The sequence below is a fragment of the Ursus americanus genome, chromosome 9, assembly GCF_024610735.1.
Source record: "Ursus americanus isolate L20-20 chromosome 9, mUrsAme1.1.p, whole genome shotgun sequence".
Lineage (NCBI taxonomy): Eukaryota > Metazoa > Chordata > Mammalia > Carnivora > Ursidae > Ursus > Ursus americanus.
Window position 1 is genome coordinate 25,644,730 of NC_142135.1, and position 17,771 is coordinate 25,662,500.

The 17,771-nt window shown below is 33.7% G+C and overlaps 1 protein-coding gene across 4 annotated transcripts in view; it reads left to right on the forward strand.

The window, feature by feature from the left end:
• Positions 1-17,771, forward strand: part of CSMD3 (CUB and Sushi multiple domains 3) — a 1,146,349-nt gene that overhangs the window by 1,116,364 nt on the left and 12,214 nt on the right. For all 4 annotated transcript variants that reach the window (XM_045805628.2, XM_087864412.1, XM_045805629.2 and 1 more), the window contains 4 exons: positions 234-307; positions 7,887-7,998; positions 10,172-10,351; positions 12,294-12,359. In XM_045805628.2, coding sequence (XP_045661584.1) covers positions 234-307; positions 7,887-7,998; positions 10,172-10,351; positions 12,294-12,359 — 432 coding nt within the window. The remainder of the gene's footprint in view (positions 1-233; positions 308-7,886; positions 7,999-10,171; positions 10,352-12,293; positions 12,360-17,771) is intronic.

Genomic DNA, 17,771 nt, shown 5'->3' on the forward strand with positions numbered 1-17,771 from the left:
AAAGTTCAAAAATTGCATAATTCATGTAAATTGCAGTGTACCTGAATTCTTGCTTTAAAATTAGCAGGCTTCTGTCCGTGGAGAGACACTATTAGATTTATACTCTTTATTATTACCCATGGTCCTTTTCATTAAGCCCCAGATCATTCAAAATTGTTTTGTATGTGAGAAATATACATTTAAATATAATTACAAATTTTAAATGAATATTGTGTTTATAATCTTCATTTTAGAACCCACCCGTACCTCATGTGAAAATCCAGGAGTCCCAAGGCATGGATCTCAGAACAATACATTTGGATTTCAAGTGAGTACTTTAAATAAATATTTCTATTTAGTATAAAACTAGATCAAAAGGTGTCTTTGATTCATGTGCATATAATCGTGTTGGCAGAAACAGGAAAACATCATGCTTATATTTGTATTCATAACCGTATAAAAAAAAGTAGAAGGCAACAAAAGAGTGCAAGTAAAAGGAAATTAGAAGAGGAAAAATGTGGTTTAAGAAAATAGCCTAACTGATCATGACTATAAAACAAAAGAAAAATTGAAGACAGCTGTGAGCGTAGGAAAATCCATATGTAGTAGTTAGTACCTAAGAGAGAACGAAGTAAGAAGAAATGAGGGGATAAATGAGTAAATTCTAAAGGGGGATGTGGGGGAGTGTAGAAAGGTGAAGATGAAAGAGGTTAAAGAGTTAACAAACATATAAAAATGTGGTTATTCAATAAAACAATTAGACTAAAATATGTTTATCTTATAATATGTGTATTATACTAAATTTTCACTGACAAGGGAAATTTCTGAAAAAATAATTTATCCTATTGTTACACAATAGTTGGATTGTTACATCGGAATTCTTTAGCATGCCCAGTCATGTGTGTCTGACTTTCTTATTTTCTCTTTTTCTAATTTAGATTTTATGTAGAGATTCAGCAAGTTTTTCATTACAGGGAGCTTAGGGGAGCCAAATTGCATACTGACTCCACAAGGAAATAGCCAATATACACATTACCCAATTGCCTTGTGTTGCAGAGTTTTCTAAATTGTACTATTTTGTGTGAAATTTAGTGGGAACCTGAAAAACATCCATTTCTAAAGGAAGTACTCATCAAAGGTGCCATATTTTTGTTGCTAAAAATAGTTTCCATTTATCTACAGTTCAGGCACAGTATGAACATTGATTTGATAGCATTTCCAATTCTTCCAGTTTGCCTTAGGCCTGTCTACATAATATGTGAAAGTGTAAAAAAAGGCGTCTCAGTCTCCATTATGTTGGTGTTTTTAGAAAACTTTAGATTCATATCTTTATAAAAGGTTTTATCAATTGATCTAAATCCTGAAAAATGGACAACTAGTTAAAGAGCCTTAGTCCTCATCATATAGATGAAAAAGCTGGAACAGAACGTGACTTGGCTTTGATCACCGAGCAAGTCAGTGACTATATCCTGACAGAATACAGAATTTTGATGTTAGTGTCTGTGCACTAAATCAGATGATTTTCTGAAGAGCATGAGTCCTTTTTAATACATATCCTTTGAAATAATGGGAATGGAAATGAGTAAGAATGAATTTAGTACAGTCATCTAATGAAATGAATAGAATCATTACTTCTGCATTGTAAGAATTCTGTTATAACCATTGAAAAATGTTATCCCAAAGTTAATCTAACCCTGAAAGCATATTATTTGACCAATACACATGCATTGGATCATCATATTCTACTTAGATAAATATGAATAGACTAGATTTCAAATATGATAAACTCTACATAATTACATTAATCTTTATTAAAATGACAAATGATATACTGAGTATGTTAAATTGGTGACATCAACTTTCTTACATGCATATGACTGGTTTGTGTGTATATATGTATATGTATACTAAATATATTTACTAAATCGATACAGAGCCGATGGAAATTTTAAAAGTTTAATAATTCTGACTATTATTAATGTATTGGTAGATGCCAGATAGAATCCTGGAAAAGCCATCTTTATTGGTTGAGAAAAACTCTCGCTTACAAGTTAAAAGAAGCTATTTGAGCTAGCTTAAGCCTAAAAACATTACAAGTCATGTGCAGGTATGTCGCGGACCCCAAGAAAAGGGATCTAGGTGAGACCCATCAAGCCCAGAATCTAGCAACTGGACTCAGTCTTTTCCACTACTCTGCTTGCCTACTTTGTTTTTTTCTCTGCAAATTGGCCATCTAACGAAGGGTGCATTTTTGTATTTACCTCTCAGCCACTTACGGAAAATGATTAATTGTCTCAATCTTAGTTTCAATTTCTAGAGAAAGAATAAGAATGTCTCAACTTTTGTATTTACCTCTGATTTGATCAGGTGGTCAGCAGTGACTTAAGTAAAATGATAGGAAGTTCACTTCTGGGAGGGACAAGAGAATGGGAAAGTTATGAATTACACACTCACTCAAATCATTTTCTTGATTTTTTAAAATATGTTTATTCACTCTTTTTTCTGTATAGATTTATATCATAGATTTTTGGACATAGATATAATTATTAACATATAAGGATATATTACCTATTGCTAGAGATGACAAAACTCTTGCGTTGAAAAAAGTACCCAACATAATTTCTCTTATATCCAAAATATTGTAAGTTGGAATAATTTTTGGCTAAAAATAGATTGGTAGTGAAGGGAGTAGCTGTCAAAATGATTGATACAACATCTAGATTAATTATGGGGTAAATTGCAGACACAAGTTCTTCACTAACTGCTGTATCATTCTTTAAATTGAGCTGTGGGTTTTGGGAGACACATCATTAGGAGTAAGGACTTCTTACTTTAAAGTTACTGTGGATATGAAATGTTTTTAATCTGACTCTTCGATGTGTAACGTCAAAATATTGAACAGTAAGATTTTTAGCCGTACCAAAATAACAATGGTGATGATGGATGCTTTCCAGTTTATAATCTAAATTAATACATAAGCACACTGAATGGGACAAATATGTTACATAATGTTTTATTGCTTTTAAATGATGAATATGACATGAATTTTAAAACAAAAAATCCCCAAAATCAAGTGTTTTTAATTAAAATCTGATTTTTTTAAATAAAAACTCATAGGATATCTTAAAATTTATTTATTTTTTTAAACCAGGAACCTCAGGGCTGAAATTGATGCTTAATGAAACTCCCTTGCATCTTATCTTAAGCATATGTTTTCTCCTTTCATTTTTATGATCCTGCCTTTCTACATCAATTTTGTTAATCAAAATATGTGTATATCTTTTATTAGAAGCTACTTCATTTTTTCTTGGGTAAAATGTTTAATATAAACGCATAGTACAAAATGCAAATATAAAATGGTTGTTAAAATATACTACAGAGGAAGTATATAAATTGTGAATTCTTAGTTTTATATATATATGAAATAAATGTATGCTATATAAATATATATTAAACAGATATTTAATATGCGATGTTAAAAATCAGACACAAATAAATACAATGATGAAATTCTAGGAAAACAAAAGTCATTTGATATGAAATATCATGAAAGAGAAAGATCTTACTTAGAGTATTCTAAATATATACAAAATGTCTGTTATGCCTTGATTAGCTATCTAAACTTCATGGCTTAGGAACTGAGATATAACATTTAAAATAGAAATAAGAAAAAAATGAAATAAGTAGTTAAAGATTTTTATTTATTTATTTGACAGAGACAGCCAGCGAGAGAGGGAACACAAACAGGGGGAGTGGGAGAGGAAGAAGAAAGCTCCCAGCAGAGCAGGAAGCCCGATGCAGGGCTGGATCCCAGGATCCTGGGATCATGCCCTGAGCCAAAGGCAGATGCTTAACAGCAGAGCCACGCAGGCGCCCCATGAAATAAGTAGTTAAAGAAGATAAATTATATTTACTAAATAGACATGTCTTATAATTTTATAATGCTTTTGCGCAAAACATGTTAATTGGGTCCAACTTAAAATGATTTTTATGTAAACAGTGGCTGCAATTAAAACTTAAAATGGATGATTTTTAATTCCTTATATAAAAATAATATTCAATATTTAGCATTATATATAATTGGTTATACAAACAGCACTTTTTATTGGTAATTATTGGTGGGAAAATTGTACATGAAATATTTTTCCACAAATTTTTTAAATTAGATAATGAAAAATTATTTTTTCTACAAATAATCAAATTATATTTTGCATGTTAGAAGCTAATTTAGAATCAGAAGGACCTAATCATCACAAGTTGGAAAAGGATGGACAGTCATATAAAATATAGTATTAAGTGGTCTTATAAATGAAAAAGCATTAATGCACTTTAGTTTGGAGAAAATTTTGGTAATTGATTTAACTATAATAAACTGAACAAAAAATTAATCAGTTATTAAATTTGTTTAATTCTAGGTATATTAGATATTTGGTATAAGTATTTGTGAATGTGACAAAAATAGTTATTATGTAAGTATTTGTGAATTTGGCAAAAATAGTGTGATATAAAAAATTTTTAAATAGATTTTACTTTTCTGGTATCTGATTAATATCTAAAGCAGTACTTATGATGACTTTGGAAAAGTTTACAGAAATAAGGAAAAAAGTATTACAAGTAAAAAAAAAAAGGCTATGTAATCCAACATATTTCTTAACATCTTATTAACAGCAAGTCTTAGTGAAGTAACCCAAATGTACCCTTCAAAGAATAAATGGTGATTTAGCTTCCTATGTAAAGTACGGAAGGGATATCATTCTTCTTTAAGAAACTATAGACATGTTAAATCTTTTTAAGTTAAGTAATGAAATGATTTTGTCATTTGTCACTAAATTAGTAGTCCCCATTCCTTTAGTTGATCTAAGAGTTTCGAGAGTTCTTTGTGCACAAGGGTGAGTAACATGGTCCCTAGTTTAGAGAAACTAACCTCTGGTGTGTGGGTGATTTCATAGGATAGATGATAACATTGGTAACTTCAGAAGTTGCTAAGGGAGCACATAAAAGAAAGTTCTCCTAATCTGTTGCTGCAGGGAAGTCTTTCTAGAAATGTCTGAGCTAAATCTTTTAGGGTAAAATCTAGGAAAAGAAAGTTGGGAAAGACATTCCATGCAGGGTAAACAGCGTGAAAATATGCATGCATTAAGGGAACAACAAAAATTCAGTAATACGTGAGCACAATTTGAGTAAAAGTAAGTGGTCAGTGATGAAGCTAGAGAAATGGGCCTTGGTCAGGTTATAGAGGCTTTTATCTGTCAAGTTAACACAAAGTAACTTTATCCTATGGGTGATTTGACAGTAAGGATTTTAAGGAGAATGCTGTACTTCCATGTTCATCACTCTGACTTTATGTGGAAAATAAATTTAATGTGGTCAAGACTGGAGTAATGGAAACAAGTTAGATGATTATCATAATTGTAATTATGATTATTATAATTATAATTATGACAGTAGTTCTCAAAGTGTGGTTGCTGACCGAGCAGCAGCAGTATGACTTAAGGACTTGTTGGAAATACAGATTCTGGGCCTCCCCCAGATCTACCCAGTCAAAAACTTTCAAGGGAGGCTCATCTATTTGTGTTCTGGTAAGTCCTCGTGATTATGATATCTGCTAATATTTGAGGACCAAATCTGTAGAAAAGATATTGAGGACTAAAATAGGATGTATAAGTGGAAAAAGACAGAAGGGGACAGTTTAAGATCTAGGAGGTAAAATTATCAGTATATGCTATTAGATTGAATGAGGGGAGATTTATGGGTAGAAGGTGGCAACCATTAACTGAGATCTACCCTAAAGTAGGATTGCTGGGTTGATAGAGGTAATGGTGTTTGTAAAACCAGTTTGAAGAACAGAATTGCAAAAGCTACATGATCAGTCACATAATCTAGTCCATATGAGAAAGTCAAAATATATAGCATCGTATTGCATAACTTCAGAGTATGTGAACTGCGTGCTCTGGAGCACAATTTGAAGGACGTCGTTTATGTTGAATACAGGGTGAACAGTGCTCCTGGAGTTGAATAGTGTAGCGGCCTTGGACAAAATGGGTTATCAAGGGGATAAGAGATCTCCTCAAAGCTATCATGAGGGTATCTTGGAAGACACAATGTAAGATAACTAGAAGAATAAAGGTTGTTCTCAGAGAGTGAAAGTTAGAATTGAATGTTTGTGGTATAGCATAGCTCTGGGTAACAACGAGGATATCAGAAATGGTAGCATTTAGCTACTCTCAAGGTCCAAATGGAATCTTGGGTCAAATTATGTCACTTTAAGCTTAGCCTCATGTCGCTTTAGCAGGTAGGAGCAGGAACTAACTGGGAAGGAAGGAAACAGGGTATTTGTGAAACGTGCCAAGAGGATGACTGATCATTCTCAGACTCCAGTTGCTGGGGAAGGCTGAAATGGCAGACACTAAATATTCCTCACCTTGTCCTCCAGCTGTAATCATTTAATAAACCCTGATGATTTCTTCTTGTAATGTAGTTTGAGTAAACAACATCCTTCCCAAGTCTACTGCCACAAGTTAATTCAGCTTTTATCTATTCAAATCTAATATGGTAGTGCTGGCTTCATGATTATAATTACTGCTGGTCATTCTTTTCGTTTAGTAGTTTCTTTATGCAGTGGCTAATTTAATTTTCAAACAAATTTTACTTGCTCTGAGAGCTTTAGCAACTTGATGTTTTCATTAAAAAAAGATTTCAAATGCCATTGCCTGCCTTTTGAGACCCTTCAGAAACTGATTCTTACATTTATCTTTGACTTAATAATTAAAGTTGGAATTTATTTAAAACCTATGTGCCATCCCTGAATGGAGTAGATTTTACATCCTATTTCATTTAATGCTTAAAACAAATCTCAAGACAAATAATATTATCATCTTTATTTATAGATTAAGTCTCAAAGAGGGTATATACCTTATTCAAGCAAGATCAGATCCAGAGTTAAAGCCACACACACACATTACTCTGGCATCTGTTTTCTTTTTCTTTTTTTTTTTTTTTTTTTTTTTTTGCTGTATCTCACTGCTTCCCACTTTACCCTTCCCCAACTCAACTTCCTATCTCACTGTGTGAACTATCCATGCCAACCAATCAAATGCACTCTTTTTCCTAAACTATATGATGTATATTTTAGCCTTCATACATTTTCTCATCATGTTCTTATCTTTTCTACTTTTGTATCAGTTGTTCTCAAGCTTTATTGTTCATTAAAATCACCTCGAGGGCTTGTTAAAATACAGATTGCTGGTCCCCATTCAGAGTTTCTGATGCAGTGGGTCTGGGATAAGGTCCCAAAATAGCATTTCTAAAAAAGTTCCTAATGATGCTGAGGTTACCGGTCTGGGGCCTCACTTTGAAAACCATGTTCTATGTATTTATCCAAAATTCACATCCTTAAAAGCTTAGTGCAAATTACATGTCTTCCAGTATATATTTGTTACAATCACAGCTTTTGCATCTAAACACCTTTACATCTAATCTTCTATTGCATTTACTGTCTTCCATATTCATTTGCCTGTTATGTTGTTATCTTTATTTCTCTGTCTTCATCCATCTTTACTTATTTATCTTTACTTAGCGATCTACCTGTCTGTCTTGTGTTTGGATGTAGCTTATTGGCCTTTCAGTGTCTTATGTATTTTCTTCAAACAACCGTGACAAAAAGTTTGGCACCTATGCTTGCATTGGGTACTCAAATATTTGATGATGATACGTATACAAAGAGATGTAAGTTTTTTCTTTAGTCTTGATTTCCCCAATTTTATTTTAAATCAGTTTTAAATATCTTTTCCTACTAGCTTCTACCATGAAGAATTTCTTTTGAAAGTATTTTCTCATCCTCGTTTTTTTTTTCTGTTTGTTGCCATATTTGAAGCTGCATTGGTATGTTTCTCTGTAATTTGCTATAGGTAGGAAGTGTTGTGCAGTTTCATTGCAAAAAAGGACACCTTCTGCAAGGGTCTACAACACGCACTTGCCTTCCTGACCTCACATGGAGTGGAATTCAGCCTGAGTGCATACGTAAGTATTGTGGCTAAGAAATTATACTTACCACAGATAGGAATTTATACGCATTTTTTCTTACAAGTGGGAAGTAAATCTATATCTACACAAAAGATGTATTACCTGGATTTTTTAGATTATGATAAAACATAATTTGTGTATATAAGTTTATTACTATATCATAACCCCAATGACCATTAAGGAGCATTCTTTCTAAACAAGTCAGAAGGCATGAGGCACAATTTCAGTTCTTTTGCAAACCGTTCAGCTTGGTCATCTGGTAATTTTAGATGATCATTAGTTTATCAATTCAGAGATCTGCACCTATGAATCTAAGGTATGCTGAAATACAGAAGGCTCCAACTTAGTACCTCTTAATCCTTTATCACTTGTAAAACTCTCTGAGAATCTGAGGAAAGATAGAAACATCCATGGAAGGAAATACACATGAATAGTTTGACCAAAAATTTGAATACTATTTCAGGATTTCCTGGAGCTTCTAAATGTGCACTGACCCTAAGTTGAGAGCACTTGCCGTACAGATTAAAGAAGAACAAAGCCCAAGGTCATGAAGCTGTCTTTTCTGGCTCACAGTTAGAAATAAATTTCAGCTGGTGAATTACTTATCTCTTTCCCTCCCAATTTCTCTTTTTTATCTCCTTTCCTATCTTTTAAAATCCTGAGCATCTTGGGGAAAAACGATAAAGAGTAAGCAGGAGTAGAAATACTCATCAGAATGTTGGCCATCTTTTAGGATTTGCTAAAGTTTATATAAGTCTGGTGAATTTACTGTAGCCCTGTTCAGAACCACCCAAATGATCATGGGAGCCCCCTGAGTACATGCAGCTTACTGAAAAGCAGCAGAACACTCCACTGAGAAGTCATTTACATGCCTGGTTGGTTGATATTTGAATATGGCAAAATTCCTTAAAAGACAATTCAGTAGAGTGCATACTTTAGAACCTGTGTGAGATGTAACTAGGTATTTCATAGTAAACTAAAGTTCTTTGATGATTTCTATTAAGGCTATGATGATTTAAAAAGAGTTACTACTGAAAGCATCTCAGAACTACTATGTGCATAATATGAGAATTAACTTACTTCTGCTTGTGAATAATGTGAGGATTAATTAATGTAACTCCCCCCAGCCCCCAAAAAAAAGAATGTAGTAGAGGCAGACGATTTGTGTTTATCCTTAGCAATATTTCCTCCATAGGATTAAATGACATGAATGGAATTATATTAAATATAAAATAAGTAACACAATGTTTATCACATAATATTAAAAAATGTTAGCTCTTATTTATAGCTTTCTGAAGCTCCTTTGGGAAACAAATGGAAATTTTTTTCCAAGCACATTTGCACACAAAGTATTTTTTTCAGAAGCAAACTTTTAAGTATCCATATCCATGAGCAGAAATGCTTTCTGGTTTAGGGAGAAACTTCTTTTGTAGCATCTATCTCTGAGAAAGAAATGGTATTTATAAGACAAAACAGGAAAACTGGGGGCAGGGCCAAGAAGTGGCATAAGTATGGGTAAAATGGAATAGAAGTAGGGAATCAAGAGTGGGAGGAAGCTTGAAGAAACGGAGACAAAAGTTAAAAGAATGAAAAGATACTGCTACTTATGGACCCAAAACATGGCCAGAAACTTCCACAAGTAAAAAGTTACTAAATTGTACTTTCTACATTAGGAAGTATTAACGTCAGAGTGACATACTGAGCTGTGGTTGTATTTAACTTAAGAAAGCATGTTTTTAAATTTTAAAATAAATGTAAAATTAAAAATAATAATATTTCATAAATTGGCATAGAAAATGTGAGCTTGACAAACTTTGAAAGGTATCTTACTACAGGATTCCATAGATACTTTAAAATGCTAATAATTATTGAGACTCTCTAGAATAGTGATATAGTACACATTTATAAGCTTAATTAGCCCCAGTAAGTCTTTTTTCCCTCCTTAGCTTCCCTTTTAACATCTACCAGTGTTCCACAGATGACTGCTTAGGATATGCTAGCCTATGAAATTAATATGTGCATTGACATTGATACATTTTCCTTGATTAATTAAAATAAGTAAGCAAAGGTATATAAAGGCATTAACATGACTCATATATTGTGACTCTCATCTCAAAATTTTCTTAACACGTCTATAAAAAATGAATGCTTTTATTTTTTCTTAATGTAGCCCACAGCTGTAAACAGCCAGAAACCCCTGCTCATGCAAATGTAATAGGAATGGACCTTCCATCTCATGGCTATACACTCATTTATACCTGCCAGCCTGGCTTCTTCTTAGCAGGTGGAACAGAACATAGAGTGTGTAGATCTGATAACACCTGGACTGGAAAAGTTCCTGTTTGTGAAGGTAAGTTTTCTTTATAGAAGCTTCTAACAGAGCTGTTGTACTATTTCAGCCTTCCTGCGGTGCAGGAGACAAAAACTCAACTCACATTAGCTTAGGTACAAGAGAAAAATATATTAGCCAACTCCAATGGCAGGCACTTCTGGATCCAGAGGCACAGAAATATTATTGGGGTCTTTTTATAAATTCTTTTACATGGTCTGTTTTTTCTTCTTTATTCCTTCTTCTAGTTACTTCATCACGGTAGGTGTATTAGTTTCTTGGACTGTTATAACAAAGTACCACAAGCTGTATAGCTTTAAAAAGCAGAAATTTATTCTCTCACAGTTCTGGAGGCCAGAACCCAAAATCAAGGTGTTGGTACATCCAGGCACCTTCTGAAGTCTCTAGGGAGAAGTCATGCTTTATGTCTTCTTACTGTTCGGCAGCTTCTGGCTATCCTTGGCGTTCCTTGGCTCATAGCTGGCCCACACCAATTTCTACCTCCATCTTCATGTGTCCTCTCCCCTTCTTATAAAGGATACCAGTCACTAGATTTCAAGATTATTTCACCTGAGGATCCCTAATTAATTATATCTTCAAAGACCCTATTTCCAAAAAAGGTCATATTTTGAGATTATTGGCGAACATGAACTATTTATGTTATTCAACCTACTACAGTAGGTAAAATTGCTGCCAGCATATTTTTTGGTTTGGAAGAGTTTTTGCCAAAGCTGCTTGGTCAGGAAAGCACTATTCAAGAGTCTGATTCTCAGTTTTAAATGGAGCCTACCTCCAAATCTGTTAGTCAGTCGGGGTAATACAGTATTTTGACCAGATCTAAGTGAAGTGTCTACTTCTCTTGCTGCTCGATCAGGGCAATCCTCATCTGGATAAGATGTAGTGGGTTTACCAGAGAAAAAAGGCTCACGTGTTCAGAACCAGGAATAAAGGAAGTTTTTCTACAATTCTTGATAAGGTCATCAATAAATTCCTTCTCCTTTTCCTTTTTGTTTCCAGCCCTTCTAATTCCCCTTCTCTTGCAGCATTCACAAATGTTAATGACCTCCTTTTTTTTGAAATGTGTTCATTCTCTTCTCTTAGCAAGAACACTACTCAGTTTGTTTTAAATTTTTCACGAGATTGAAAGATTAAAAGTCCATTTAAATCCATGAGAACTTCAATAACTTTTTATCTATCCACTTTGCTGTTTATCATCACTACTATAGTAAGTTAACTCAGCATTATCTCTACTGAGACTACCACAGCAGCCTCCTAACTTCTCTGCCTGTATCAATATCCCTTCCTTCCCAAATTGTTCTCTGTCTTGGAGTCAGAGTGATGTTCACCCAAATTATTTCACTTAAAACCTTTTAAAGACATTATATTGTTCTTAAGAAAAAGACACGCCTTTACACAGTCTCCAAGCACTGAATGTCATAGCTCCGGTAACTTTGCAGGCATATCCAGCAACCCACATGAATTCCTTGCTTTGAACTACCTTTGGTTTGGCTTAAAGCTTTAGTTTTAACTCTTTACTTTTGAGTCTCTCCAATTTCTTATAACACCATGAGCCACCTTAACACATTTTGATTTTGAAAAACATACTCGACCAAATTATTTCTGCCTTTGTGCAATAGGAACATACCCTTAGTCTTCAGTTACCATGCTGTAATCAACTGTTTATGTGTTGGTTTATGTGGTTTACATGTTCTTTAAAATAAGAAGGAGAATCCTGAAATGGTAAGGTAGCACTAATCTTTCCCTTGTCCCACTGGACTATAACGGGGTAATTACTGAAATCGTTAGTTATACAACGGAAGTGTTGAGTAGGTACTGAGATGTTAGGATGAATTGGACATTTTGGAGAAAACTATATGATATGTCAGAGGATAAAAATGACAATGCATTACTCTGTGTGTTATTAATTATATTAACTTTTGTAAACCTTTTTTTTTTTCCATAGCTGGTTCCAAAATATTGGTGAAAGATCCAAGACCTGCACTAGGAACACCCAGCCCAAAGCTAAGTGGTTAGTAATTTCAGTTGTTTTCCTTGAAGTCATGATTTCTAAAAGTGATCTTTTTTCTTGACAAAGTGAACATTATTTAGAAAACTATAGATTGAGTATGAGAAAACTATGAATTTGACTATTTGGAATTTGAAAATTTATATTTTAAGATATTAAATTTCAAGGAATGTAATTCTGAGACATGTTAATATTCCAAAAATAATGTTTATAGTTCTCTCTATAAAATATCCCCATGAGTATCTGAAGATGACTATACTATATTGGCAATGCTCTATTTAAAACATTAAAACAAAAAATTGAGCTGTTTTAAATATAGATTTTTTTAAAAGGAACAATACATTGGGTATGAGAGTAAAAAAGTTCAGCAATTTTAGTTTATAGTTTATTGATTTAAAGACCAAAATTTTAAATTTAGTCGTTGAAACATGGGCTTTTCAGTCCTACAGCTTTAATGTAATTGCCATGTTATATACCCCCTACTACTATGACTTTAGAAAGTTTTTATATATCTGAGCTGAGCCTCCATTTCTTTATCTATGCAAAAGAAACAATGATTAGATTATTATAAATGAATTTCATGAAAATGAAATGTGAAGTACTTTAGTGCATAGTAAGGCCTCAATATAGGAGAGCTCCTTTTTTTAGTGTTAGTCCGTATTTTATTTATATTATATAAATTAAAAGCTACAGATAAAGATTCCGTATTTAATCTGTAGCTTGGAGACAGATTTGGTCTAGTTATATTAAGCCAGGAACAGTGTTAGGTTCTAATTTTAGTTGTGTTTAGAAGTTCTCAAGGTGCATGCTATAAAACTGGAGTACCCACAAAAAAATCAGTCTGAAACACTGATTAATTTAACATGCAGTGGAAATAGACTGAATGCCAGTAAGGCAATCAAAGAATATAAGAGAGTGAACATAAGAGAGAATGTTTAGCAATGGAGTCAGAAAATCACAGTGGTCAATCAATGCAGAATTTTCCAAGGGAGATGGTTTATCTAGTAGCAGATAGGTGTTTTAAATAATAACTCCAGTATATCAAATGTAAAACCTGACTTTCCTGGGCAAAACATGACCTATGGTCATCAATAAATAAATCAGACAGGCAAAAAACTAAAAAAGAATATGGTAGAACAACACAATTAGTTAGCTTGACCCAATATATATATATATATATATATATATATATATGTATATGTGTATTTGTATGTGTGTGTGTATATATATATATATATATATATAAAGATTTCTGTATCAAACAATTATAGAATATATATTTTATTCAAAGGCACATGGGACAGGTATAACAATTGATCATATATTAAGTAATAAATAAAAATGTATAAATTTCAAAGCAAAGTTAATCTTCAGATCTGATATCTGACAATGATGCAAGTAAAAATTAATAAGAGAATAGGTACATTTAAAAAAATTCTGAATATTTGGAAATTAAAAACAAAATCAATACTTACAAATGATTCATAAATTAAAGAATAAATTAAATAAAAATATAATATTAGAACTTAGCTATATTGAAAAATCTAAATATCAAAACTTGGGGACTATATCAAAAGCAATGTTATGAGGGGAATTTATAGTTTTAAATTCTTACATTAGAAAAGAAGAAAGCCTTAGAATTAATGAATTAAGTAACCCTGTTAAGAAGATACATAAAATATAACAGAATAACAAAAAGAAAGCAGAAAATCAATGTAATAATAAAAATAAAGAAACACCCCCCCACCCCAAGGATGCAATAGAAGAATCTCAACAGAGCCAAAGGTAGTTCTTTAGAGGAAAAAAAGTAGAAAATTTCTGGTAAGATTGATCCAAAAAAGAACAAAAATTAAATAATATAACAAAAGGAAATGTGAACATAACCACATAGAGAGTAGATTAAATCAATTATAATTATATTAATGGAAAACTATCCATAATAGCCAACTTAAAAAAATGGACAAATTACTTGAAAAGTGTATTTTATCAGAACTAACAAAAGAAAACTTGAATGACGCTATAATAGATAAATTAGGAACTGAAAACTATTTTCACAGAGAAAAACCAGGTCCTTATGGATCTGCTGATGAGTTCTGCCAAATTTTAAAGGAACAGAACAGATTATCCCATTTTATAAAATCTCTTCTAGTCAAGAAATCTCATTCTGTGAGGGGTGTGTGGGTGGCACAGTGGGTTAAGCATCTGACTGTTGGTTTGCGGCTCAGGTTATGATCTCAGAGTGGTGATCCCAGGGTCATGAGATGGAACCCCAGCTTGGACTCCAGGGCACATCAGGTGTCTGCTTAAGATTCTCTCCCCCTCGGGGCGCCTGGGTGGCATAGCGGTTAAGCGTCTGCCTTCGGCTCAGGGCGTGATCCCAGCATTATGGGATCAAGCCCCACATCAGGCTCCTCCGCTGTGAGCCTGCTTCTTCCTCTCCCACTCCCCCTGCTTGTGCTCCCTCTCTCGCTGGCTGTCTCTATCTCTGTCAAATAAATAAATAAAATCTTTAAAAAAAAAAAAAAAGATTCTCTCCCCTTCTCCCTCTTCCTTTTCCCCACCCCCTCACTCACGCACGCGCTCTCCCTCTCTCTAAAAAAAAACAAACAGACAAAGAAATCTCATTCTGCGAATCCAATATAATTCTAACTCAGAAAGACATTATACGAAAGGGAAAATTACAAGCCCATTTGACTCAGGTTGTATAAATGAAAATATCCTACATAAAATCTTAGCAAATCAAATCTAAAATTATAGTATAACAGAAAAACCAAAAGATGACACATCAGAACCAAACTGGATTCATGATAGATATGCAGGGTATTTTTATGTTAAATAATTCTTAAAAGTAGTCTGTGAGGTTGAGACTAAAATGCAATTTTGATCAGTGCAATACCTACACAGAAAATACTTGCTAAAATGCGACACCTATTTATAATTTTAAAAGACTCTTAAAAAATTATAAAGGAAAGGAATGTCTTTAACCTGAGTAAAAAAAGATCTGTAAAACTGCAGAGTAAATGCTATCTTCAATGGGAAAACATTAGAAACTTTTAATTTAAAACCACGAGGCACTGTGATTCGATTACTCCAAAATCACAAGACTGAGACTTGGCAGTTATATCAGAGGCAGGAGAATGATATGACATTTAGCAATATGATGAAGCCTGTGAAGTGAAGTTTAAAATCCGACATCTTGAAAGAAAGAATCGAGACATCTTATGATGATATCCACCACATCAACGAGAGTGGGCTGACATTTTAGAGTTTACGGAGAACTGCCAGATACACATTCATATTTAAATCCCAAAATAGACCTAACAATAGAAAGAAATATTATCATTCCCATTGTACACGGGAATATAAATGACCAGGTGGTGTGTGCTTTGCCCCACCTGAGTTGCATTTCTCAAAAGGTAGAGGCTAGTAGTGGCGTGCTGGAGCCCGCAGCGAGAGGCTCATCACAGACGATTCTGTGCATTCTTCCAAACTTTGCATTCAGTGATGTCATATTGGTAGGAGTTTGAAATCTGCTATTATGGGAATATTTACACTATAGAAATCAGCAAATGCCACTGCACGTCAGTTTTTTTGTTTCTTTCGTTTTTGTTTTGTTTTTCAAGGAGACCCAGTTAAACATTTCCTACCGCATCAGCGATTAAACCCGATGTAATGTACTTGGCTGCTGCCACTGTTTCTTTCCATTGCTCTTTTCTCCTGCAGCTGAGGTTCTCTTCCATCTCCTTCAACCAACACTAATTCCCGTAAGGACTATGGATAAGATCATCAGGTGTAATAGGTTTTGTTTAAAGGTTCAGAGATAGCAAAGAGTAATCACAGTATAATACAGGTAGAAATAAACAATCAGACAGACAACAGCACTTAATTACTGAGTGTCTACTATTTGCTAGACACTGCCGTTAGAATCTCCCTCTTGCTCCTGCTTTTACCTGGACACCTAAGAACCTATTACCTCCAAATTCCAGGTGTTTCTAGTACATTGCAATATTGCTTGTCACTCTCTCCTGCAAACTTGTTTTAGGCACACTTTTTTTCACTAAAAATTTTAACATGTTTACCGAATTGAGGGTTTTTTGCTCATTCACTGTATCAAAGTGTTAGATAAGACTCCTCTATACATGCATAGCATAGCATTCCCCTATAGCGTACATAGCTGTGAAGTTGGAGGTTTGGAGAGGGAGTGCCACTATAAGGATGACTTGGCAAAGGTCACAGAGCCAGAACTATGGATCATTCATTTTACTAACTACATGTCTGCTAAATATCTATTTTATTAGCAATTATGTAGTAAGCTCTAATATGCAGTTTTCTTATTTTATCTGCATAATAGCAGCAGCAGTAGTAGTAATGGTAGCAGCTAACACTTAGCTAAACCCTTCACTTTCCTTATCTCATTTAATCTTCCTAACAACTCTAAGGTAACCTCATTTTAATTAGGAGGAAGTTCAGGTTTAGAGAGTTAAGTAATTTATGCAAAACCACACAGTTTATAGATTGCAGAGGAGGGACTTAAATACTAGGAGCCTAACTCCAGTGCTGGTAGTCCTAACACTTTCAGCTATATTGCTTTTGAATTATCATAGAAGAAAACATCATGTGTTGAAATATTCAGTAAAAACTCAACTCTTGAGCATATTTTATATTTCATGTATTTTAGGTCTACAGTAGTTTTGCTATTTTGGTTTGCTGAGTAGAATTCAGGGACTGTAACCCCAGTCTCTATGATATGGACAATAAGAAGTGTGATGTCGTAGTGAAGACCAGGTGCCAAATTGTCAATAACTTGTTAGGGATAAAAGGCTTTCCCTTATTCTGTTATTGACTCATTTGCACAAATAGGCATAGCTCTTTGGAATAGCTGCTTTTTGGGGATGTGCTTTATTGTGATGTATAGGATTAATGGGAGCTTCTCTTAGCCTTTTTTCAGGATCCGAGTAGACTTTGCCATATTTGACTTATATAACTATAAATTACATAACTAATTTATATAAATATAATGTCCTATTTGGCTATATCTAAAATAAAGAGCATTCCTTCTTTAGATGAGAATTTATAACATTTAGAATATTATTTGATTCTACCACAATTCATCTCTCTCCCATGAGAGTTGGCCAATTCTAGGGCAATTCCTTTATTTCTAAAAATACTTGTAAATTCAAAGCTGTCAATATGGTGGAGCCCTGTTCTTCCTCAGGAGCATCTATTATTGGAATAACTGAACTCAGTATTCTGTAAAGAGGACAAAGGAGCATCCCTCCAAATAGTCTTTAAGTGCTATTCTGCAAGAGGTGGGTTTAACTCTATGCCCTTCCTCTTATAAATCTACTCATACTGCCAGGAGAAAAGCAGGCCTCTTGGGACTTGTATATAGACTGACTTGGCTCAGTAAAATCA